Below are 26955 nucleotides of genomic sequence, written 5' to 3'. Positions count from 1 at the left end.
ATCCTTCTGCATTTGGTGCCATTTATCTTCTCATAAGCATGAATTTCCTGTCATAGAATCATAGAACTGGAAGAGACCTCAGAAGGTCATCAAGTCCAGCCCCCTGCTCTAGGCAGGACTAATTCCAACTAAATCAATCCGGCCAGGGCTTTGTCAAGCCGAGACTATCCATCCTGTAATTATCCTGTAATTATCCATCTTTATACATATTTATCTGTTCTCTTTTGCATCTGTTGTGATATGTTCCATATAAATATGGATGTAAAATGAATATCTACAGAACATCCATATGATTGTATTTAGTATGCTGACTGAGAAGCTGGAACATTTGTGCTGCTGTATAGTATAGGATATTAGGCAATAACCCTTCACCTGATGCAAAAGGAATAATTGTATAGTATTAATAAGAACCACAGCATTACTGCACCAACTACAGTATATTAAGATAATTGCATTCAAAGAAAGTCAGGGATTGTTTCTTAAGCAGCTAAAGTTTGAGACTCAGTATATGTTGAAGGACTTTCCACTCCTGTTTCTAGAAATTTTATGGGATTTCTTTCCAGGGAAATAAATCACATGTTGATTTCAGAGGTAAAATTGCAAGATTTCAGAAGGACAGTGGGCCAACACAACTACATGTCTGTCTCTGACTGGAGTCATTAATTAATTTGCAAATGTTTTGCATCTAATAGAGACTGGACATATGAAGAGCCAGTGGAAGATTTTTTTAGGGAAAATTATTTGGGTAAATCTTAATTTTACGAAGTTTCAGGAACAAGTAAAATTTCCATAATATAGGGATTTTCCATAGGAAAATACAATAGTCTGGAAACCAGACGGGCTTTTGGGAAAAAGAGCTTTGTAAAATAGTTACCTACATTGAAGTAACTCTACTTCCAGAACCAATGGGGAGAAACTTAAAGGATTTCTAGCATGAGGCTTTACTGAAGAACTATGTAGTTCATGGTTAAATTTGTCTTTCTCAGTCTTCCCTCCTAGTCTGTTTGTGTGTGTTTTTTTTATCTAGGAGGTATGTATGTTCAAACAACTTACTTGCTGTTTTGATTAAAATGTTTTTGCTTTTAGATTCCCACTAATTCATAACTTGGAATTTAACAAGAAGGATGCGTTACTTCCCATACTATAGTAATTTCCTTTTCTTTTTAAAAATTTAAACTCTAACTCTATGTACTACAGTATTTACTTTTTCTCACATCCAACCTAGTCTCCTTCCTTTAGCACCTAAGTTTTTCTGCACAAAATAAAGATTATTTATTATGAAAATAGAAATGTTTTTATGTGTTTCAGTGTTTTGATATGTTTGAGTGTTGTTCATCAGATTCAGGTTGGTATTACGAACTCCATTAACTAACAGAATCTTTGTCATAATCCCTGCTCATTTGGTCTCTATGGTGCTGCAGGGAGTTCACCAGGAGAATCAATCATTACCAAAGTGGAATCCAGTCACCCAGGGGAGAACTTACCTCCAGAGACAGCTCAGCTGTTGTCCTCGCTCTCTTCGCTCCACCCCAAGATATTTGCACAGCTTCAGGTAGTCATGTTCTCTAACACCTTCACCAAGATGGTCAGAAGTTCAACCTATGCAGTTTTGGAAAGCCTGATGGAGAGGTTGAGGACCGAAAGCTTCCTCTCTGCTAACTATCCCACTCGCTACTTTAATTTTTGCTCCTTTTAGCATATGCGCAATAGGGATGTTAGTATGTAATTGAATAGTTGTGTAACCACATCAGATTTCAGCAGTTACACGACTATTTGATAGAGCCCTGTGACGGGACCGGCAGCCAGTGTGCTCCCAGCCCAACTCTTTGGGAGTCCCTTCCACTTGGTACTGGTGCCTCTTTATCAGAGGCAGCAGCGCAGGGTGGCAGCAGCCCCTGTCCACAGTGGCTGGGGGCGGAGGGGATTCAGAGCAGCCTCTGTGACGTAGCAGCCTCTGTCCATGGGGAACTCAGATCCTCCACGGACAGGGGCTGCTGCCACAGAACAGCCTATGTCTCTGGTGGGACCAGGCTTGCAACAAACAAAGGCTGCTCTGTAGGATGCCGGAGCAGCCTCTGACCATGGCGAGCCTGGTCCCACCACAGACAGACTCTGATTTGTGGCAGCCTCTCCTGCCCTCTCCCTCCGCGCAGGGGGTGGATAGGGTCAAGCAGGTCCGCGGAGCCAGCACATAAAGAGCCAGCTTAAAAACTAGCTCTCTGTGCATATTGGCTTTCTCCTGCCCCCTCGCCCTCTGCACTATTGCCTCTGATAGAGCAGCAATGCTGGGACCAGGGGAGGGGCATTGATACAGAGGCAATAGTGCAGAGGATGAGGGGGCAGGAGGAAGCCAATATGCACAGAGAGCTAGCTTTTAAGTCGACCAGATTAACCAATAAGCCTAGGCCTATTGGTTAATCGTGTAGTCATTTTACATGCCTCAAGTGCCACGTGATTAGGATTCACTACCAAATGTAGCCCACTGGTTGGATCACTAGCATCCACTGGCCTGGGCCAGGTACTGATGGGAATAGCAGTATGAACACTGATCCATGCCCACCACATTTTTGCTAAAAGAAGCCGGATCTGAAGTAGCTGTCAGTCCCTTCTCAGGCAGCTTTCTTGTATTTTTGCACATTTTGGCTTTTACTTGGCATGTAATTTTGCTATTACCCTGTGAGCACTGTTAAATCAGAGGATGAGATGCCTTATGATTGATGCAGTCAGTGAGCTAAGTCCACAGCCTCTTACACTAGTGGTGTCCATCTATTTTCCTGAGGGCCAAAAATGTTGTTTTATTATGGGGAGAGGCCATCAATGTGAGGGCACAGCAGTTTAAGGTAGGAATGTAAAATCCCATTTAATGAGTTAACCAGTTAAATGTGCTGTTTAACCAGTTAACCAATTAAAGGGGGGACAACTGGAGCAGCCCCTGCCTCTGATGCACACTGGCCTTGTAGGATTGGAGCAGCCCCAATGGTGAACAGTAACTTCATGTGAAATGGTTAACTTTTCATGTCCCTAGTTTGAGATTTCTATTTATTTCCCTTCTCTCTAAGTTCTTAAACTGTATTGAAAACCAAAAATCAGCTTCCAACTCCAACCCAGAAACGGTAGGTTTCTTTCTCTAAGAACCCTAGGCTTGTCCTACTCCAACCGGATCCCAGAAACTCAACCCATTGTTCTCTCCACAAAGGCTCATAATTGCAAATCTTTCTCTTCTTCTCCAATCCATGTTCCTTAGACATCCACCCCAGTAATTCCTGTTTTCTGGCTTACTTCCTCTTTAGTTGCCCAGCACCAATTCTCTCCTTCCCTAAATAAAGTAAATCACTGAGGGCCTATAATGGTCCTAAATGGAATTACAGTACACAGAAGACACCCATAAAATCAACTGCTGCTGACCCTTCTGTTTTTATGGGTCCCTTGCTATCACTGCCCCATTTCCCTCTGTCCTAGATACCCCCACTTTCCCCTGCACTAGCTGCTATTTTGCTTGCTTGCCCCTGTCCACCTCCTGTGAAGACCAAATGGCCTATTGCCTCAATTTTTTTCACTGCCCGTTCCTTCCTCTTAAAGGAGCAGCTGCTCAGAGACAAACTGCTCTGCTTTTCACAACCACTCTCTCCCTGAGAAAAAGCACGGTTGGGGAACATGACTTTCTTTCATAATTGAATGCAAATTTCTTTTTGATACAGTTTCCCTACAGCCCCCCAATTCAGAGCCCTGAGGGAAGAGACACTCTGCACACTATTGTATTGATTGATATAGAAACACGGTGATACTGATTTACTGTTGTCTTTGTCACAGGGATTACAGCTACAACCAACGTTCACCTCCATGGATGGAGCAACAGCCCTGATAGCAGTAAATAACCATTCTCCTCCCAACCCTGCCAGCATTCTGGATTCCTTAGGGAGTGTGATAACCAACCACTCTCTAGTACTGAGTCAGGGACACAACCTTCATTCAGGTTCCAGTCTAACCCAGAGCAACAGTACTGCCTCCGCTCTTGGAAATCTGCCTATATCTGATCAAAATCTGGTCACTATGGGGCAGTTGGTAACTGTTGGAGGTGTAGAGGATACAGGAAGCCTGGAGGGAGGGATCCATCAGTTTCTTTTGGGAGACGTCCAGACCATTCCAATACGGATTGTAGACAATCATCCAGATCTTAGTAAGTTTAAATCTGCTTGTGATATTTAAATGCACAAATTGAGAATGAATTTTCTTAGCCACGTGTGTTATGGGGCGGCTTGGGGATTTGTCATCTCTAGAATACTCCTTCAAATATCTGAATGAGTGGATACCACTTAGTTTCTTAAGCAGCTAATTGAAATTTTTGAAACTTTTTTTCTTTCTGAAAATGGTCTTTTTTTATTAATTTTTTTGTCAAACTATTGATTTTTTTCAATTTCTGGCATTTTTCATGACTTTTTACTCAGACTTTATCAATATATTTTCATTTACTGAAAAATGCTTTATGCTAAACACAATTCTTATACTAAAACCAGATTTTTGTGGTAAATAAGATATTTTTGATTAACAAAAGCCATGTATGTTTTGATTAACTAACAGTTACAACAAGGGAATTTTGTTAGGGAGCTGCGGATTGTTTGTTATTAATGTATTTAAATTCTTCAAAACCTTAGCAACTTGGAAATGTTGTGTGACCCTCCCTCCTTCTCTCCCCCCCCCCCCCCCCGGCCTCCTCCCCCTGCCAAAAAAAAAACCACCCTAGTATCAAAGACTTACTCAGACTGTCTTTTGGGAGGTCTCACTTTCAGTTTGTTCAGTTGGAGTGCACAGGTAGTTACAACTTTTTTGATTATATAATTTCTTGGGGTTTAAAACATTTTTTGGGTTTTTTTTTTTAAAGAAAATACATTAAAAAAAATCACAGTAAAGCCAAACAAATTTTTCTCCTTTCATAGACTAGAGAGTATCTGAAAGTCCTTTTTATCAAGGAGTTGTATTTTGCAAAACCTCTGCCATGGAATTTGGTGTAGAATTCATCTACAGATTAAATTGTTACAAAATATAGGCTTTAATTTAAAAAAAAAAGTTCTGAACTCCAATTATTATGAAATAAACCCTCTGAATGTGGACTAGATGTAGATCTAAGCAATTTTGTTCTTCCTGAGTGTGCAGGCAGCCAAAAAATAACTGTAAGGAGCCCTATTTTTTTCAGAGTCAGAATTCAGAAATGTAAGTTCTGACTAGTTGAGCAGGAATATATATAGCTAACAATGGAAGCATTTACTGATTGTATCATTTATTTCTGATCTAAGTCAATCAAATTCTCAAATGTTTAAATTATCTAAAATTGTCCTGGATTTTGCAGTCTATTGCACTGGAATGGTATTTTAAAGCTATTTTAAATTCTTACAATTGACCTTAATTACTGTTCTTAAAAATTCAGTTTTTATTGTTGGTATAAGGATTCCAGAGAGGTCATCAAAAATATTTCCTCTTCTCTAGTCCATCAGTCTTTCTGTCTGTCCTTTCAAGCTGGATGGTGCTGTCTCTCCAAAATATTGGTGGAAAGCTGAGTGAATTTTAAAGAAATATTTTATACATAACAGAAAAAAGAACAAAGGAATAAAATTATAGATATGAGGAAAATTTAACTAAGCTCTTTTTTATATTTTTCTGGAGGTCAGTGCACATTTCTTGATGATAACTCATTTATTTGGGCTGTACATCCTCCATCACTTCATAGTTACCATCCTTCTTGTTCTGGAAAGTGTTCAAGATTCCTTTCAGAACATCAGTGCCTCTCATTAATTACCTGAATTCTGAAACACAATTTAATTCACAGATGTTTCTAAATACCACATATTTTGTCATTATAAGAGGCCACATAATTGTATTGGAGATTCCTGGAAAGTGACAGGTGAGGAGATAATGTACAGCTAAAGCTGGAATTTCCCCCCCCCCCCAGTAAGTCCAATGCTATCAGGCAGGCAGGCCCAAATTTAGAATTTAGAAGAACTTTTCAGTGCTGCACTTTGTAGATTCTGAGACACACATCAGGACAAGTCAGTTAAAAGTCATCCCTTACAATCCAGCTTCTCTCTAATTTAACTGATAGTTAAATAATAGAATATCTTGATGAAAATGTGTAACATGTTCAGTAAGATCATTTCTCTGTGCTCGGGAAGAAATTCTATACTATTATTGAAAACAACTTTTCTATTGTAATCTGTCTCTTTCATGCCCACAATTATTATTGACAGACACTCTCTTCCCAAAAAGTACTTATTTAAGATGACAGGTTTGTGTATTTAAGTGGGCATACCAAATTCAGTCTTGGTGTACTTGCATACAACTCCAGCATCTTCAGTATAATAATACTTACATCGCAGCTGAATTTGGCAAACTATATTTATCAGACACACCTCAGATTAATACATAAAGAAGGAACTCTTCATGTTGATGAAAAAAGAGCTCCTTAGAGAAAGTAACTTTATAGATTCCAGTTCATTTGTTCCTTTTCATGTGTAAAACTATTTCAGATTTTTGTTCAGAATTTTGATTTGAACAAATTAAATTCTGTTTGCTTCATCTTTTAACAAAGCATGTATTATGGTTTTGTTAAATTACTGGAATGCTGATATCTTCAGTGCCCCATGTGCTGGCATAAATCACCATGCTTTCCCAAACTACAGTCATATTTTGCTTGTAATTTGTAAACAGTTCTTAAGAGCTAAGTGTTATAGATCAAGTCTTGACCATAATGTTTTGTTTTATGTTTTGCTTTTAAAGTTGAAGAAAGTCCAGAGGGTACCATTTGTGTGGGCCAAGTTAAACAAGAACCCAAAGAACAAGCATTGTCTGTGGAGGCAGATAGAATCAGAGACTGCCAGAGCTCTGCTGCTATTTAAATCTGTGAAGGCATTAAGGATTTGCAACTCGGAGGACTCGGTCTTGGAAAAGAAGGCGGATATTCTCCAAACAATGCCATTTTTCAAATGGCTTTGTGACAGTCTGTGTAGGCTCCATACACTAGTTCTGACAGACAGCTGCTTTGATTTACAGCTGATACGGTTCACTGCCAATTCCAGGTCATTCAGTTCCTATATGTAGCTCCACTTTCTTCCCTTCCAAGTTTTGAGTAATTCAGATACTATCCAGATGGTCTAGTTTACTCATAATTTCAATAGGTCTTCCAAAATTAAATCCACTAGTTTAATAATATGGATCAGAATGCTGCTACTTACTAATCTCTTTGAAACCCTCACCTCTCTTGGTATTCCAAAAACAGAATCTTCCCTGACATGCATCAATAGCGGCAATCATTTTGACTGAAAAATAAAGTCTTTGGAAATCAAGGCACAACACTTGAAAAATATCAAGGGCAATGGATGCAGGAAAAATGTGGACTGCATCTGACAGGAATGTTAGTGATGCAAAGGTAAAATAGCCAGGTGACAATTAAATTGGGTGATGAACGGGAGCAGATGGATTGCAGAGTAAAAGAGGATTATGTTTTGATGCATTTAACATTTTGGCTTTATTGTGGGGTTTACTTTCTTAGCCTTCAGCCTTTACTCTGACAGAGCAGCAGCCAGCTGGTCATAATGACTAAAAGAAACAGTTCCATTTTTCAGGCTTACTTCCCTCTTGTTTTGTATATTTACACTTTACATTCTGAAGCATATGATTTAATATACAGATGGCCATGGCATAAGTATTAGTGATACCATTATTAAAAACAATATTCGAAATCTGTAAGCCATCTGTGGTGCACTGCTAGATAAACAGTAGAAAAGCAAAACAATGATGTCACTAATGATGTCTTTGTAGTGGTCAGAGAATAAATGGGTCTCAGGTTTTCCCTGAGACAGCTGTTACGACTGAACAGGGTCTATGTTTCTGGTCAGTTGAATTTAAGGAGCTAACTGGATTAATGTCAGAAGAATATTTTTTTCCACATCATGCTCAAAGACAAGTCCATAACAAGTAGCAAGAACTGATTTATATCTTATGTGCCATGCAGAATTCATAATGAATTACTGATACTTACAAATATTTTAAAGTCAGTTTTAAGCAAAAAATGAAATAAAACTGATACAACATAGATACCAAATTAAATAACAATTGCTTTGCTTTGGATGTTGTTTACAGCATCAACTCTAACAGATATCCATTATTAATCCACATTCTCAGCCATAACAATTCACTCTTGGTTTTATAACGTGCAAGATCAGTTTGACTATGGTTTTACTCACAGATTTGCAAAGGAAAAAGCATTACAAGTATGATTTGTGCATGTAAAGGATAAAAACTGTTCAAATTGATACTGTTAATGAGTGTTCGAAATATGCACAGATATCTTTAAATCTTAGAAATCTGAATGAATCTTGAATTTCCTTACTCTTGAGCATTTAAAGCTAAAGATTCTTGAAATCTCCCGTTATGCTTAGTTTCTCTAAATATCTTTACAGGCTGCATCAGTTAAGGTCATACCTCCATTGAGTATTGCTGATACTGTTAACGTTAAAATCTGTTTCTAGTTCAAATTAGAATGTTCCAACAGGGAGTGTGTGCTCTTTTTAAGTAAGAGACAGCATGTTGGCAGTTACAAAATCTTCAGTTGTGTGGAGACTCATAGATTGCATTTAAACTCATGTCTTTTGTGGTATGCCTTACACATTTCTGCTGGGGTAAATACAATGATATTTTGCTGTGCATTTTATTTTTCTGTTAACTTTGTGACATCTTGTCCACTTCAGGACCATAGTGTACCAACTGAAACTGTAAAATGAGCAGGAAAAGGAAATAGATATTCAACAGTATTTTAGAAACTGATTCTTCTTCCCACTCAGCTACTGTTGAATATCCCATTTCCTTTTCCTGCTCCTTTTGCAGTTTCATTTGTACATTCCAGAACAGATTACCCTTCTCAAAATTCTATGATATTGACATTGAAATCTTGACTCAGAGCAGCAAATTAGTATTAAAAATTACCAGTGACAGGTTTACAACATTCTATATTCGTGCTTAATATAAAAAACTAGGGTAAAACTTTTCATTGATTTGAATACCAGCATATTTAATACTTCTTATTTCCCCCGTGACAATGCTTAGGAAGGGCTATTCTTCTCTCAGTTGCTATTCCTCCACCAGTTACTATTCCTCCTAATATGATATGTGGTCTGATTTTTGCACTAACCAGGAGAAAATTCAAAGGATATGGACTTCACTCTTGGTAAATACAGGCTATTAAAGGAAACACTCTTTTAGGTCATTTTGAATAGCGGACTGAAGAGTGACTTTCCTCAGTCTAGTTTGAATTGCATAGTACCCTGAAAAGAATAGAACCAGAAGGATGGAGAGGGGGTTGGGTTTTTGTTTTTTGTCAAAGTACAGCGAGAAATAAATTTAAAGGGTCCAGTTATGTAGTGTAAGAAATTACACATTAATATAAAAGTTTTAATCCCTGTTTTTTTGCCATCCTATTTCTCCTGGTTTTTATTTCTAGAACATTATAAAATAATTGATCTTGTTTTAAATGTTTGTGGCTGATATTCTAATTATAGTATCAAAATGAACTTCAAATTCTTTAAATTCCAATTATTTTCCCTCTAAATATAAACTCTGGTAATGTCACATTTTTCTTCTGAGAGAGCATAGTCTTTTCTCTTACAGAGTTATACGTACATTACTTGTGTTATGTTTCCCACAGACTAAAATGAACTAGCCACATAGGCCCACTCATTGTAGTCAAATTGGTATTTTGATCTGCTAGTTTCCAATTGAAGGTTACAGATAAAACGCCTGATTCTCCTCTCATGAACATGTATAAACTAAATTGATTACATTGTAGTTACATCAGTGTTAAACTACTGTGAGTGAACGAAGAATCGACCCCAGTGCTGTTCTGAATATGTTGCATAGTCATTTATTGTGAGTTTACATGCAAAACAGTTGGCTTTGAGTTCACAATAGGAATTAGAAACATTTCTAAAGTTAACTTTGGCATGTTCAAAACACTTGTTTTACAACTCTACTAATTTTGAACTTCCACATGGTTTAAAATGAACTAATTTTCACCAGTCTTTCCCCCTTACGTCAGTTGCTCATGAAGAGTGATTGGTCTGCTTCAACAGAAAGGTTGTGTGTATGCAAAAACTATTGGGTAAAATGCAGAAAAATCACCAAAAAGACAAGAGACCATGGTTCCTGTTTAAGCCTAGAAACCAGCAAGGTTACAATGCCTTCTTTTCCTTTATCTGCTGTCAAGATACAAGCTTGATTGTATAGTCTGAAGAATGTTTCAGTTTGTACAAAGTTTAAAGAGAGACAAATCTATATATATTGTAAACTAATGTATAGTGTTTCTTGTTGAAATGTAAACTTTTTTTTTAAAGAAAAAGCCTGTATTATGTAATAATTTAAGTCTTGGTTGTATTTTTCCTACAGGTTGAGGTGCAGTTTGTGTAATGCTGCTTATCTAAAATAATTGCTTTTGATACATATATATTAATATTGACTGCTGAAATAGTCCATAAACAGAAAAACTTTGAAAATGCTAAGTCTTATATAAAACAAAAATATCCTAGAGCCATTCTCAGTGTATCAGAAGTTTTGCTTATTTAAAAGGATGGACACAAGTTTGTTATATGTTTCCTCACTATTATATGCAAAATTTGAAAGTGCCTACATCCAAGTAAGTATCCATTTATTATTTATACATCATCTAGGTGTATATATTGATATGTGCAGCTGAAGTATCTTCCTCTTGAAATCTGGCTTGAAATCTGAAGTTAGTTTTAAGACATAGTAGCCTCATTTGCTGCCTCCTATGGGGAAAAAACCCTTCCTCAGTGTTCCTTCAGGGAACATATTTTGCCATCAAACCGGCCATGGATGTCAGTCCTGAATGTTTGGGATCCACAGGAGACCAAAGTCGTTTGTGCACAAGACCTTTGCCTCTTCAGTCTCCTCCTGTTTGTTCACCTTGTTCCTAGCAGTGTGGCCAAGTCTATGCTAAAGGGGAAGGTCAAATCAAGGTACGCAACTCCAGCTAACGTTAATTACATACCTGGATTTGACGTACCTTCAGTTGAGTTTCCCCACTATCCCGAGAGCAGAAGGCCAATGGAAGCAAACCTTCCATTGGCTTTCCTTCTTGCAGGAGTACCAGCTGGAAGATGCCCTGTGGGTTTGATTTAGTGAATCTTAACTAGTCCTGCTAAATTGAACTCTGGAAGATCGATTGAGTGAAGACATGGCCTATGGCTTCATTGGAGTTATGCTTATCAAGGACAATCCCTTGCTGCAGCTGACACTTAGGGTAGGATTGAGAGGGCTCAGCAGAAAAACTACAGTGTCATGCTGTATTTTCCTGCATTGTGGTGTGTTTTGTTTGAGGGGCTTTTTTGGTGGGAGGAGAACCAGCAAAGGTGAGTCCCAAAAGAAGGAATATTTGGGCTACTTAAAGAGATGTCAGGACAGTGCAACCTGTGAAAGACTATCGGAGACATCACAGGGAAGACCATGAAAGCTATTCTAGGAAGGTGGACTTCCCTGGAGAGGAGTATTGCTGTGAGGTGATGTTCATGAAGAGAAATGGGAGGGGTGTTTCAAGGCTGTGGTTCTTGTGGAGGAAGGAGCTGGAGTTGGGTGCCCCATCTGTTGTGGGAGGAGGCTCCATAAAGAGGAAGATGTAGGGGGCTGAGCTTCCGAGAGTGGGATACTGCTGTGGTCAGCATTAGGGATGTAAGCAACTAGTCAAGTCACTACTCAATTAATGGCTTCCCTCTTTCCTCCCCCCTGCTGCTGCTTAGAAGCTGGTTCCCCTCAGCACAGTCTCCACGCAAGAGGAGGGGGGCAAGGGATGCAGAGGTGCAGCATCTGGGACTGGGCACAAGCCAGGACAGCTGAGTCTCAGCTCACACCTGGTCCCCTGCTGCTGCTCTGCCTTTTAAACATAGTAAAAGCTAGGTGACTCTTACTACATTTAAAAGGCAGAGTCACAGCGGGGCTAGCTCCTGGAGCTGGGAGCTAATCCTGCTGTGGCTCTACAGTTTCCCCCCTTATTGACTAATCAAGTAGTTGATGGAAATTCCATCGACTACTCAATTAGCTGATTAAATACAATTTAACCTCCTTAGTCTTTATTGGAGTGTTTCCATGGGGTTCTGCAGTTCTATAGCTGGATTCTGAACTTGTCACAAAGGCCTGACATGGCGGCAGAATCTGTGACTAGCAGGCAGGAGGGGTTCCTCTGGGGAGCTGCAACCATGTACAAGAAAAGGCGCTCTTCATTTCCTATATGCCTGAAGCTCTGTTCCTGGTTTGGTCAGTACCAGGGAGAAGTAAACTCCTATCCCCAAGGCTGATATGCACTTTGCATCTTGTAGCATAGGAGAGAAAACCCCTGCCCAAAGCCCACAAAAGAAACCTCTTCTCCCCTCAGCTTGACCAGGAAGCCACACCTTACTTCCTAGGCCTAATATCTCCTATTAGTCTCTAGCTGCCTGTAAAAACTCCTCATTCCTACCGTCTCATCTCTTCCAGTCCCAGATGCATACAATCGCCACCCAAATCCCGCAGGCCTGTTCCTTCAGCCTGTCTCCTTATCAATTCCAAGTCCACAAGTCACAGGGCCATCTACTGCAGTTGTTCCCCCCCCCCCACCCAACCCCCGTCTGCTGCTGTTGGAATCTTCTGTTTCCTGAGAGGGGTCATTGGGTGCCTCTCTTGCCAGATCCTGGTAGGGTTGCCTCTGTGTGGCTCCGTTTTTCTGTCTCTTTTCGTTACTGGTGTTTTCTCTTTCCTTTTTGCCTCCTTCCTTATGGATGGTGGGTTTTTTACTCAACTTGTGGGGTTCTTCCCCCCCATCTCAGGTACTCCCAGTTCCAAACAAGGACCAGCACAGGTGCAGGGACTAGCAGGCAGCTACTTGGCTTTACTCACAGCAACAAAGCATCTTTTGCAATTGTGGGCAGGAAGAGGGGTTAGCAGTGTGGATGGGTGTCAGATTCTGGCAGCTTTCTTCACTCCCTCTGCTTCTTTCTTCTGCCCCATGCGGAGACTAGATGAAACTGACATTCCTCCCAATTGCCTGGATTGAGAAACTGCCTTGTTCCCATATCTTTCATATTCTGCCAGCTCTTCACTAGACTTTGTGTGATAGCTGTTGGCCTACTTCCCCACTTACTGATAAACTATAGCTCACTCCTCCCGCTACACACATCAACAGGCAGTCTGTTCAGGAGACCAGGCAAACTGTCCTCTGTCTCCTAGTGATGGAACTTGGCTGTAACTGGGGAAGGGGGATCTGCCTCAACTGTATTGTCTGCCTTTAGCAGAGAGCCTATAAAACTTCATTTGCCCAGTCTAGAAAAGAGCTTCCTGAGCCCAGAATAAACTGCAACAAATAGCTCACCTGAAATAATTATCTTCTTACAGCAGCATATGTTGAGATCTGATTAATGAATGCTAAAGGCATTGTTTAAAGCAAGCTGCATTATTTATTTGTAGGTGATGAGCCAGATACGACTAACCAGCAAAGAAGAGTTAAGGTATGATCTTTTCCCCTGCAGAAATCACTCGGCTTTTTTTCCTGACAATATAAACTGTTACTTCTTTGAGTGGTCCCCATGGGTGCTCTGCTGTAGGGGAGCAGTGCTGCCGTCTGGAGATTTTGAGTAGCCGTAGTCGGCCAGATCGCGCATGCGCGGTACAGTCTTGCGCCGTTCACACATCTTGTCTTGTGCGCAATCCGGCTCCCACCAGTTCCTCTCAACCGCCACAGGTCGCAGATGGAGTTTCCCTCAGCTCTGTGTTCTCCTCGTCAGAACCTAGAATAGTTATAAATAGTTAGTTAGTTAGTATTAGTTAATTGTTAGTCATAGTCATTCTCCTTGTTCTAGTTTAAAAGAAACAAGTTTGTCTCCCAGACTGTGTATAATTACAGCTTAAACCCCCTTCCTAAAGGGGAAAGAAAGCTGAAGACAACAGTAATTTCAACATGCTGGGCTCCCCTGGCTTCAAGAAATGTAATCTCTGCTGAGATGCAATGCTGGCCTCCAATGGCCATTCTTCATGCATCAGGTGCCTTGGTGAGAGCCATGTGCCGCAGAAGTGCTCCCATTGCACTAAACTCATGGCGCGACAGGGAGATGCGCTTCCAAATGATATTATTCGATAAGGCTCTTCACCCTGCACAAGCCGAGTCAGACATGGCATCTCCTCAGAAGCAGAGGGCATCCTCTCCAGGGACAGCCCCCACGAGAAAGAAAAGAGTGTCACTGTCGTAATCATTACCATCGGTCCCCAGTAGCACAGGGAGCAAACCAGGCCCCTCCAGTACCGCCTTCCATAGGCCAACTTCAAGCCACAAAAAATCGGCAGTTACAGCACCGTCGGCACCGAGTGCTATATCGGTGCCAAGCAACTCGCTGACACCTGCACCGACACCCCCGGCACCGAAGCTGACCTTACCAGCATCAGAGCAGTCTGTACTGGTGCCCGCAACACCGAAGCAGTCCACATTGGCGCCTACCTCCACATCGGCACCGTCGGCACTGCAGCCCAGACCCTCAGCGCTGCAGTTTGAACTGACACCGGTAACAACCAACGAACCCATTCATCCAACCAAGGCACCAGAAAAATCAGACAAGCGTAGAAGTGTGACGCTTATGTCACCATCTCCGAGGTTCTCCCTGGTACAGTCTCCCTCTCCACCGGTGCCAAAATCACCAGAGCTCCATCACTACCATCGGCACCGAGAGCACTATATATATATATGACAGGCGAGCCAGGTCACCATTGCCTCATAGATCGTTACCATACCCAGAGTATCGACATCACTCTAGGCACATGTCCATGTCACCTTCCCATTCCTGCAGGAGCTTAGTGTATTATTCTCGTTCACCCGAGACAAGGACCCTTGTCACAAGGCTCTGCTCGAACAAGAGGTTCAGCACCTTCTAGACATCGGAGCAGTAGAGAAGGTGCTGGACGAGTTCCGTGGAAGAGGGTTTTATTCCTGTTATTTTCTTACAGAGAAGAAAACGGGGGGATGGAGACCCATTCTCGACCTACGGAAGTTAAATCGGTACTTAAAGAAGCAGCATTTCAAAATGGTGACTCTTACTTCCATAATTCCTCATCTAGACAATGGAGATTGGTTCGCAGCTCTCGACCTCCAAGACGCCTATTTCCATTTCACCATCCACCCGGCTTATAAGTGCTTTCTCCACTTTACAATAGGGAAGGAGCATTTTCAATATCAGGTCCTTCTGTTCGGACTATCAGCAACACTGAGTTTTTTTCAAAAACTCTTGCAGTACTGGCAGCGCACTGCATCATTTTCCCATACTTAGACGACTGCCTCATAAAAGACCATTCCCTTGCAGAAGCACAACACATGACGATGGCAAGAAGCAATTTTGCCGCATTAGGCTTCATGATAAATGAACAGAAGCCCACAAATATCCCATCGTAAACCCTAGATGTCATAGGTGAGTACATTGATTCAGTGACGGCACGAACCTATTTGCCAGTTCAGAGATTCCAGGCAATACAGGACCTCATTAGACTGTACTAGACACCAGTCCCATGGTTACAGTTCTCATTTACCTCCAGCTAATGGGACATACGGCATCTATGACTTACATCGTCCATCATGCCAGATTACATCTTTGCTGCCTGCAACACTGGCTGGCTTCCGTGTATGTCCCTGTGAAACATCCGGTCACCAGGCTGGTTTCTCCTTCTACCAAGGTATGTGCCTCCCTACAGTGGTGGACCAGTCCCAGCAACCTCTTAAATTAAATTAATGGAGATTGCCTATCTCCTAGAGCTGGAAGGGACCTTGAGAGGTCTTCAAGTCCAGTCCTCTGCCTTCACAGCAGGACCAAGTACCATCCCTGACAGATTTTTGCCCCAAATGGCCTCCTCAAGGATTGAGCTCACAACCCTGGGTTTAGCAGGCCAATGCTCAAACCACTGAGCTATCCCTCCCCCACTTAGTTGGGATACTGTTTCGCCAGTCTTCCCCTGCCACACATATCACAACAGAAGCATCTCTGATGGGTTGGGGAGCCCATATGGGTACCATGCAGGTACAAAGCTGGTGATTGGGAGTAGAGTTCTCTCTCCACATAAATTTGTTAGAGCTCAGAGTGGTTTTCAACGCCTGCAGACATTTCCAGAGACATATTCAGGGCAAGACTATAGGTATACTTACCAACAACATTGCCACCATGTATTATTATGTCAATCGCCAGGGCAGACCACGCTTTCTGTCCCTTTGCACAGAAGTGGTCCGGCTGTGGAATTGGTGTATTCAAAATGACATCACCTTAGTAGCATCGTACTTACCTGGCACGAACAACCTCATGGCAGACTCTCTGAGCAGGCATTTTGCACCCTACAATGAATGGGAGATCTGCACAGACGTCCTACACTGTTTATTCCACTGCTGGGGCTTTCCCCGGATAGATCTTTTCACCACACACCAGAATGTGAAGTGCGACTGCTACTGTTCCAGAGCAGGTATAGGACGGGGGTCTCTGGGGGCTGCCTTCCTCCTACACTGGGGAGGCCCACTTCTGTACACTTCCCACCCCATCCCCCATCATCCTCTTACCCAGGGTCTAAAAATCAAGATGGATGAAGCCACAATGATTCTTATAGCCTGGGCAAGGCAGTCATGGTTCCCATTCCTCCACAGGATGTCTCTGAGGTCGCCATATGTCCTGCTCAATCTGCCAGACTTGTTTACACAGGATCACGGGTGTCTTCCCCATTTGCAGCCACACACTGTGCACTTAACTGCCTGGTTCCTAACTGGTTCAACCAAGCAGAGCAGGCATGCTCAGACCAAGTAAAGAATTTTCTCCTACATAGCAGGAGAGACACTACTCGCAAGACCTACCTGTTTAAGTGGCACAGGTTCACATCATGGTGCTCTTCTAATGGAGTTATTCCCGAGATGTCATCTGTTCAGTACATACTTGACTACATTCTATACCTCAGCCATGCCAGTCTTTCTATTTCATCCTTCAAGTTACACCTAGCGGCAATTACAGCTTCTTCTTCAAGTGGTCCCTATGGGTGCTCCACTCTAGGTGTCAGGCTTGTCCCAGCGCTGCTGGTCAGAAGATTTCACAGTTGTAGTCAGCTGGACCGTGCATGCACAGTTCGTATCTCGCACCTTTGACGCCTTTTACAACGTTGCGCAGTCCGGCTCCCACCAGTTCCTCTCAACCATCCTCGGTTGCTGGCGGAGCTCTCTTCGTCTCCTCAGGAGACTACATGAAAAACAATTAGAGTACAGTAGTAGTTTAGTTAGTTAATTAGTTAGTTTGTTAGTTATAGTTCTTGTTATATCGTTCAGCTTAAACAAAAAGTTTACAATTAATACTCGTTACTTCTCATTATAGTGTTAGTTAGGTCTCTTGTTCGACTGAAGGTCCAGTCAGACCTGAACCCATTATGCTGGCTCCCCAGGTTTTAAAAAAATGTTCCCTATGTTAGGACGCAATGCCGGCCTCAGACGGCCACGCTGCATGCATTTGTTGTTTAGGAGAGTCACGTATTCCCCAAAAGTGTACCCACTGCTCGAAGCTGACCACAAGAGCACATAGGGATAGGGAAATGTGATTAAAAATGATCCTCTTCTACAATGTCTTACGGCTCTCAGAGACTACTCCGGACACGGATGAAGTACAGAAGTGCAGAGCATCATCCCTGGGGGCGATAACCTCAAAGAAAAAAATGGGCTTTCCCCACACGCTCTCTATCTGCTGCTCCCACAACAAGAGTCAGCCAGGGAGACAAGCCGGGCACTTCTGGTGTCGGCCCGCAATCTTATAAGCCCTCGACACCGGGCTCTTCCAGAAGACCATCATGTCGGCATCAACGGTGCATGCCACATCGGCACCGGCACCATCATCCATGCTGAAGTCTGTTCATCTGCACCCGGCACTGTCAGTCCAGCATTCGGCACTCTGGACAAAGCGGCACCACTGGAAGAAGCGGCGCTGCAGGAGATAATGGCACCACAAACGTCTCCAGCTTCCTCATCGGCATTGGACTTCCCATTACGCCGCATCAAGGAACTACAACAGATGTCTGACTGATGACTCTGACACAGGAACCATTTCCGTTCCCACAAAAGCAGCTAGGAAGTCAGAAACATGCCTTCCTTCATTCTCTCCATCCCCAGTACTTTCTCCTGCACCGTCCCCATCACATCAGTTGTACCACTCTCCACACAGGAGGTCCTGTGTTGAATCTCAGTCTTACCAGCGATGTAGCTCATGTTCCCCGCAGCGACAGTCGAGGTCCTATTACACCTCGCACGCTCACAGGTGCTCTTCTTCATGGCACAGGTCTTCACCCCACAGGTCTCGCTCTCTGACTTGCTCCCCCTGCGCAACCTATCGTAGTAGACATAGGAGTGTATATTCGTCTAGGAGATCATCTCCAGCGTATTCAGATCACTACTATGAGCACCATCTTACCTCCCATAGGCATTACAGATCTCGATCATATGCCTATTCATCCTGCTGCTGTCACTCTTTGACTTACTGGCACTATTCACCACCAGTGCAGGTCCAAGAAAAGACCCAGCCACCATTGCCACCTTCTGACACCCCTCTAGAGATAACACACCATTCAGAACTGGAAGAAGGGCAAATATCCAACATAGATGATCAGCCCCGAGATATCTCTCCCACGGATCTCTCATCCTCCTCTCCGGATTAGGCCATTTTCGCTGGGGACACTTCACCCCGGACAATATGAGAGAATTCCAAGATCTTTTCAAAAGAGTGGCAGAATCTCAGAACGTGCAATTGGTGGAAGTTCAATCAAAACAATACAGTTTGTTAGAGAACTTACATCCTCAACTCCCTATAGATGAGGCTATTTTGGAGTCAGCAACGGAGATTTGACGCACCCCAGCGTCAACTATGCCAACATCGAAGCGGGTGGATAGAAAATATTTTGTGCAGTCAAAAGACCTAGAATTCCTATTCACCCACCCGCAACCCAATACCCTAGTGGTGGATGCAGCCATACAAAGAACAAAAAACCCACAGTTTAGAAATACAGGGGCTGATAAAGATGTAAAGAAATTGGATATCTTCGGGAGGAAAGTATATTCTTCTTTTACGCTTCTTCTCCGTATTGAGAATTTTGCTGCCCTATTATCGAACCATAGTTTCGACAACATTGCGCAACTGACCAAGCTCACTCAACATCTTCCTGAGGCCAATAAAGCACTCTTGCGAACCGTGGTACAGGAGGGCTAAGCATGTTCGAGAGCGGGTCTCCAAATCGCTATGGATGTGGCCGATACAGCGGCACGGTCCATCACCACCGCAATTTCCATGAGAAGGGCCTCATGGTTAGCAACAGCGGGAGTTCCTAAGGACTTACAGAGTAAGGTTGAGGATCTCCCCCTTGATAAACTCAAGCTATTCGCGGAAAAAACAGATGAGGGGAAAAACTCTTGCACCACCTTACAGACTCTTGGGATGTACTCTCCTTTTCCGCGCAGGAGGTATTTCCCCTACCAAAAGAGATATGACTATCAGTTCCACAGGCAACCACAGCGTCCTTTTGACCATATTGAAAGCGGCCCCAGATATCGCACACCACCAACCCTCTATCCTCAAAATAGCAAGTTTGACTTCCCAGTTGAGGGCATGTCAGAAACATCACTGGCACCAAAACTCTATTTCACCAACACCTATGACCCTTCTGTCATCAATGGGTGGACATAACATCCGACATATGGGTATTGGAGGTCATACAATCGGGGATCACAATTCCCTTCACCTCCCTCTCTCCCACCAACCCCGGCCCTCCTTGACTTATGCTGGCTGAATCGTTACCTTTGAAACCACCAATTCAAGATGGTGACACTTACCACGATCATTCCATCTCTCGACAACAATGATTGTTTTGCAGTCATCGACCTACAAGATGCATATTTTCACATCGCCATACATCCTGCGCACAGGCGATTCCTTTGCTTCATAATAGACAACCAACACTTCCAATATCGGGTTCTGCCCTTCAGTCTGGCATCAGCCCCTAGGATTTTTTCAAAAACGCTAGCTGTTGTGGTAGCACATCTTCGCAGTCTAGGCGTGATCATATTCCCCTATCTCGATGACTGCTTAATTAAGGGCACAACGCAACAGGACACCGTCCATGTGGTGTTGGTAGTCAAGCAGACCTTTGATTCCCTCGGTCTCATAGTAAACGAGCAGAAGTCCACGTTAACCCTAACGCAAAGTATAAAGTTTATAGGAGCCATTCTAGACTCTCTTGCTGCAAAGGCATTTCTGCCTCTAGAGAGGTTCCAGGCAATTCAGGACCTCGTGCACGTGTTCGACAAAGCTCCTATGATCTCAGTACACACTTGTCTGCGTTTGCTCGGTCACATGGCCGCTACCACTTTCGTCATTCCCCATGCACGGCTCCACCTCCGGGGCCTACAGCACTGGCTGGCAACTGTGTATATGCCCACAAAGCACAGCATCCACAAAATTGTAGCTCTTCCATCGTACGTTCGAACATCCCTTCGCAGGTGGACAAAAGTGCAAAACCTCATGACAGGAGTTCCATTCTGCCATCCACAACCGATGCCTCCCACATCGGGCGGGGCGCACATATGAACAAAAAATGCATACAAGGCAGATGGTCACTGGCTGAGAGGCACCTACACATACATTTCCTAGAGTTGAGAGCCATCTTTCATGCATGCAGACACTTCCTCTCCCTCATACAGGGCACTTCTGTCAGAGTGCTGACAGACAATGTTGCTGCGATGTACTACATTATCAGACAGGGAGGAGCGAGATCTCATTCCCTGTGTGCCGAAGCGGTGCGTTTCTGGACTTAGGCATACAGAACAACATCACCGTCACAGCAACTTACTTACCTGGCACCAGCAATGTCATTGCAGACTATCTCAGCAGATGGTTTCTTCGAATGGGAAATAAGAACGGATGAACTTCAGCGCATCTTTCACGATGGGGAACATCTGTGGTGGATCTATTCGCCACTCCCAACAACGCCAAATGCCCCCTTTTCTGCTCCAGAGTGGGCATCGGCAAAGGTTCTCTCGGGGATGCTTTTCTAATCACCTGGAAGAAAACACTTCTGTACGCGTTTTCTCCAACAGTCCTCATTCCCAAGACTGAAGAAAATCAGAGTGGAGGCAGCAACAGTCATTCTCCTGGCCCCGTCCTGGCCGAGGCAAATCTGGTACCCGCTCCTATACAAGATGTCAGTTGTGCCACCTTGGCTCCTGCCTCTCTACCCAGATCTTCTCTCACAGGAACTCGGCTCCATTCTCCACCCCAGGCTAGACTCACTACATCTGACAGCATGGTTGCTAACTGTCTCAGACCAGGAGAGGCCCTTTGCTCGGACCATCTTAAAACGATACTGATACACAGTAGAAAGTCTTCTACTCAAAGTACTTACCTTGCAAAATGGCATAGATATTCACAATGGTGCTCTCGCAACGACATCGAGCCATATACCTGTATCCACTGAGAAGACCACCACCTCCTTCCTGGAATCTGGATCTGGTGCTTGATACCATCATGCACCCTCCATTCGAACGACTACAGATGCTGACTATGAAACTAGTTTTTCTGCTTGCAATTGCATCGGCGCGCAGAGTCAGCGAGTTAGTGATGCTGATGGCAACTCCACCTTTCACCTCTTTCTCTAAAGATTCAGTTACATTGCGTTTTCACCCAGCATTTATTCCTAAGGTCTGGTCTTCTTTTCATATTAATGAGCCCATTGTCCTTCCATCCTTTTATCCAAAGCCCCACGCCTCACAGAGATGCCTTACTTCATACACTCGACATCTGCCGAGCACTTTCTTTCTACATAAACAGAACTCGTCTATGGCGACAAACGGACAGACTCATAGTATCAATTGCACAGCAATGCACTTTCCAGCCAGCGGATTGCTAGGCTCATTGGTCTCTGCATTACCACCTGCCATTCTATAAGGAACAGACCTCTATCTTCACAACCAACTGCGCACTTTACAAGAGCAGTAGCAACCTCCACAGCCTTCACCTGAGGGGTTCCACTGAGCGATATTTGCCGAGCAGCCATCTGGTGATCCAACACCTCTTTCATGTGGCATTACACAATAGTACAATGTTTAGCCACGGACTCCACAGTTGCATCCACAGTATTGTTGGTTGCAGAGAAGCATTGACCCGGAGTGCAGACACTGGTTACTGCTTTTCAGTCACCTAGAGTGAAGCACCCACGGGGACCACTCGAAGAAGAAGTTACTCACTTTTGTGCAGTAACAATGCTTCTTCAAGATGTATCCCTGTGGGTGCTCCACATCCTTCCCTCTTACCCACTCCAGGAGTTGTTTTTTATTCTTCTCGTTGCAGATACCGAGCAGTGAGACAAACTGGTGGGAGCCGGACCATGCAACATTGTAAAAGGCACGGACAGTGCAAGACACGAACTGCGCATGCACGGTCCAGCTGACTACAGCTGTGAAATTTTCCAATCAGCGGCGCCAGGATGAGCCCAACACCTAGAGTGGGGCACCCACAGGGACACATCTCAAAGAAGCATTGTTACTACACGAAGGTGAGTAACTTCTTCTTTCTGTCACTCAGTAGAGGGTACGTCGGTGTCTGCACATCCAATGACAAAAAGATTTATTAAGGGTTTTACGAACTTGAACCCGCCATGTAGACCTCCACCTCCTGCATGGAACTTAGACTTAGTACTCAATACCCTTACCCGGCCTCCCTTGGAGCCGTTGGCCACCACACCTCTTAAGTTACTGACTGTTAAAGTGGTTTTTCTCCTGGCTGTGACTTCAGCTCACAGAGTAGGTGAGCTAGCAGCAATGATGTCAACACCACCTTACACTATTTTTACCAAAGAGCAGGTGATACTTAGGCTTCACTCAGACTTTATTCCTAAAGTATGCTCAACATTCCATCTTAATGAACCAATTATACTCTGTTCATTCTACCCAGCACCCCGTACTGCGTCACAGGAAGCCAGATTGCATATGCTGGACGTTCGGCGTGCACTCACCTTTTACATAGACAGGACCAAAGACTGGAGAAAAACAAACCGTTTGTTGGTCTCCATAGCAGACCGCACTAAAGGCGAGCAGCTTTCCTCCCAACATGTTGCCAAACTGATAACTATCTGTATTACCATGTATTACTCCATCTGCAAAAAGCCTCTGCCAGCACAACCGAAGGCACATTCCACAAGAGCTCTAGCAACAACCACAGTGTTCCTTAGGGGAGTCCTGCTCCAAGACATACGCTGTGCAGCCACATGGTCAACCAATGCCACTTACATGAAACATTACGCAATTTTGCATGAGCTAACGGTGGACTCCTCGGTGGCTGCAGCACTACTTTCAGCTCCAAACTAACCTTGATTACGGAGCGTGTACTCGAATCTGGATGACTACTGCTCTGCAGTCACCTACAGTGGAGCACCCACGGGGACCACTCGAAGAAGAAGAAGTTACTCACCTTGGTGCAGTAATGATGGTCCTTCGAGATGTGTCCCCATGGGTGCTCCACTACCCGCCTTCCTCCCCGCTCTGTAATCTGCTCTCTAGTTCTCTTTCAGATCGAGCAGCTGAGAGGAACTGATGGGAGCCAGATTGCGCACGAGACAAGACATGCAAACGGTGCAAGACTGCACCACGCATGCACAATCTGGCCGACTATGGCTAATCAAAATCTCTGGACTGCAGCGCCAGGACGGGACCTGACACCTACAGTGGAGCACCCATGGAGACACATCTCGAAGAACCATCGTTACTGCACCAAGGTGAGTTACTTCATCATCCATGACTTTTATATTAAATAGCTGACTTAGGTTCCAGCAGCTTTCTCAGGCAGTATATTTATTTTAAATATATCAGTGGGCCCCTGAAAGTGACAAATCGAACAGTAATGCTAACTAGCCAGAAAGATTATCTGGAATGTAGAGTTACACCCTCATCTGAAGCAATGCAAAAGAATGTATTGTATTGTGTCCAGTTCTGGGCCCCCGCTACAGGAGGGATGTGGACGTGTTACCCGCACAAATTTATCTAACCCTTTCACACTGTAGGGACGCCCACCTTTACCCAATTCCTAGGGCTCAGGGCGCATCTTCCTGTGGGTTTTGCAGGATCTTTAGCCACTGAAAGAGCCTCACACAGTAATATCCTTATTCTCTATTGATTGACAATTCTGAAACAAGCAGAATATACATGCTAAGCACACAGTGTCATGCTCATCGATCCTGAAAAAGGCAGGCAGATGTCCCCTGTTGGCCAGGCAAGGTCAGTCTCTTTGGATTTTAACTGCTGCACGTCACGGTTGTCAGGAGTGGCTCAAGGCTGGCTGTGGCAGTTGGAACGCGTGATCGGCGCCCCCGCCTGCAGGACTGTCAATGGACTGACGTCATCGATGGGTGCCCCGGGTGCCCCCATGATGTCATCATTGGGTGCCCTGGGCAGCGGCACCCTAGGCAGCGGCCGAGTCTGCCTATAGTCACGGGCCGCCCCTGATGGTTGTGCAGGAGAGTCCTGGCAGCTCTTATCTTAGGCTGGGTCTTGGAGGTGAGTTCTTCTTCTTGGGGTTCCTTGTCTCCCTTTGACTTTCTTCCAGCCTTTTGCTTCCTTCTTTCTGCTTCTGTTACTTCCGATCTTCTTCTTCTTCCTGATCTCCTTCTTGGACCCCAGTTTATATAATGAAACCTGAGTCTTGCTTAGCTAGACCTTAACCAATTATTTTAGTATAATTTTACTAACCAATCATAACAAAATTACCTAACTAATCATACCCCACCATCTTAATTGATTTACACCTAGCAAAAATAATTATACAACAGACAGAAACAGTTACAAACCAAACAGAGATCACACAGACAAACAATAGGAAAGTGTAATGACAATGATCATATAATGAGGATTCCACAACATTCTCTATTGATAAGCAGTTTCTTGCCAGACAGAATGGTGTTACTTAAGTTTTCTTTACCCATCTTGAGATCTTTTTCTTTACATGGTGACTGGGGGGGAGCTATCAGGGCAAAGTCACAGCCTGATGTGACACTTTTTAATACAAAATAGATGGACTGTGAGTATGTGTTTCCAGGCCTTACATTTAATGGCTGCTGCTCTTCAGTCTGGCTGCAGAAGGCGGCTTTGGTTGAGGCCTAGCACAGGCCTTCCAACATGGCTACAGAAAAGCCATATTGTTACAGTCCCTTCTTTAATGATGCTTTTACCAAAGCTGTCATTACTATTTCAGGAGTCCAATACTCAGACAGGCTGAGCTTGGTCTTGCCTGTTGGGTACCATTAACAAGAGCTTCATTTGACTTTGCATGCCAGCTTCCTGTATCTTTCGAACAATTCTTCTTCGAGTGCTTGCTCATGTCCATTCTGACTAGGTGTATGTGCGCCGCGTGCACGGATTCTGGAGCTTTTTTCCCTTAGCAGTATCCATAGGGCCAGCAGGGAGCCCCCTGGAGTGGTGCCGGTATACCGGTGCATATATATCCCTGCTGGCCCCTCCACTCCCTCAGTTCCTTCTTACCACCCATGACGGTAGCTGGAGCATGCTTCAGGCTGATAGCCTATCTCTTAGCAGCTTATTTCTTATCTGTTGTATTATAGTTCTAGTTGAAGTTTTGTCAGCCGACGGTCAGGGCAGTGAGTCCCTTATGACCGGCTGAAGTTCTTTTAAATTGTGCTTGGTTCTGTTACAGCAACTGAAGGAGTCAGGTTAAAGCTTAAACAGTTACTATTTTATTGTTACAGGGTAAACTTAGCTGTTAAATGCTACTACCGTGTTACAGATAACACAGACACTACAAAGGACAGGACAGAAATTACACTAATAAGTCACTTACAGGTACCATGAAACCCTTTGGTTCTCTGAGCTCTTATTAAATGCATGCAAAATAGACACATAGCAGGTATATATTCTCACCCCAGTGTTCCAGACTTGGCTTGGCCAGCGTCTTTCTCTCAATCCCTCGGGAAGAAGTAGGGCGAGGTTGGGCGTCCCACAGACCTCGGGAGACAATCAATACCTGCCAGCAGGTATAGATGATTGGAGCTCAAATGGGGTGGGCTGCTGAACCTCTTTTATACCCCTTGGGTCATGTAGGCTTCTTCCTGGTTTCAAGTGGCCAATTAGGAAAAATGGCTTTGAACACCAAGTTTCCCACGAAGGGTGCAAAGCATAATTTACACCTGGGAAAAATGCAGACAATGGGCACCTCTGGTATGTGATGGGCGAAGATTCCTCTCCTGGGACAGTGCAGGTGTGTCAATTACTGGTACTAGCCATCAGGGCAACGGGAGGTCCCGGGTCGTCAGCTAGCCCATTTACTGTCTGGTTTCTGTTTATGGTAGAGTCAGGGACAGGCAGCACACCTGTGTTCCCAGGGCATCAAAGGCTGACTGCCTTTCTCTTGCTCTCTGGGGGGGGGGGGGGGAACAAGATGGGGTTTGTGGAAAAACAAGATGGGGTTTGTGTCTGGCTACAAGTTTTTATCTAGTTAAGTAGTTGTTAAGTGTTGTAAATATTTAGCTAGGGGAGCAGCGGAACCCTCCCGTGAGGGGAGGGCATGCCAGGGCCCCAGGGCTTTAAACCCTGTGCTTCCTGCTCCAAACCTATGCCCTGCGGAGATCCCCACTCCGACTGCCTAAAGGGTCTGGGTGAGGCCCATCGAGCTGAAAGCTGCTCTATCTGTAAGAGCTTTAAGCCCCGGACCAAAAAGGAGGGGGACTCCCGGCTGAAACTCCTACTAATGGAGTCGGCACTACAGCCTCAGAGCGAGGAGCGGCCTCATTCTGCCCGCAGCGCACCGTCGGCGACACCCCCGTCAGACAAACACCGTCCTTAGACCGACAAGGCACTGAGGCACAGATTGCAGTCCCCGGTGCTGA

At 44.1% G+C, this 26955-nt stretch overlaps 2 protein-coding genes across 6 annotated transcripts in view; both read left to right on the top strand.

The window, feature by feature from the left end:
* The window catches only part of CARF (calcium responsive transcription factor), a 66923-nt gene extending 56363 nt beyond the window's left edge, over nt 1-10560 (top strand). For 3 of the 5 annotated variants that reach the window (XM_075933834.1, XM_075933836.1, XM_075933835.1), the window contains exons 14-16: nt 1422-1552; nt 3811-4177; nt 6769-10560. In XM_075933834.1, the coding sequence (XP_075789949.1) occupies nt 1422-1552; nt 3811-4177; nt 6769-6887 (617 nt within the window). In that variant the 3' untranslated portion in view covers nt 6888-10560. Of the gene's footprint in view, nt 1-1421; nt 1554-3810; nt 4178-6768 lie in introns of those variants that run through there. The other 2 variants (XM_006130504.4, XM_075933838.1) reach the window with 2 other exon arrangements.
* Nucleotides 10561-10762: 202 nt separating this feature from the next.
* The window catches only part of CNBD2 (cyclic nucleotide binding domain containing 2), a 53139-nt gene continuing 36946 nt past the window's right edge, over nt 10763-26955 (top strand). Inside the window, exons 1-2 of the mRNA XM_025188392.2 lie at nt 10763-12309; nt 13495-13535. Of these exons, the coding sequence (XP_025044177.2) occupies nt 12195-12309; nt 13495-13535 (156 nt within the window). The 5' untranslated portion in view covers nt 10763-12194. The remainder of the gene's footprint in view (nt 12310-13494; nt 13536-26955) is intronic.

Source organism: Pelodiscus sinensis, chromosome 7 (genome assembly GCF_049634645.1).
Source record: "Pelodiscus sinensis isolate JC-2024 chromosome 7, ASM4963464v1, whole genome shotgun sequence".
NCBI classification, from domain to species: domain Eukaryota; kingdom Metazoa; phylum Chordata; order Testudines; family Trionychidae; genus Pelodiscus; species Pelodiscus sinensis.
Note: the sequence above shows the minus strand (reverse complement) of the source record. Positions and strands in the feature narration are given on the sequence as shown.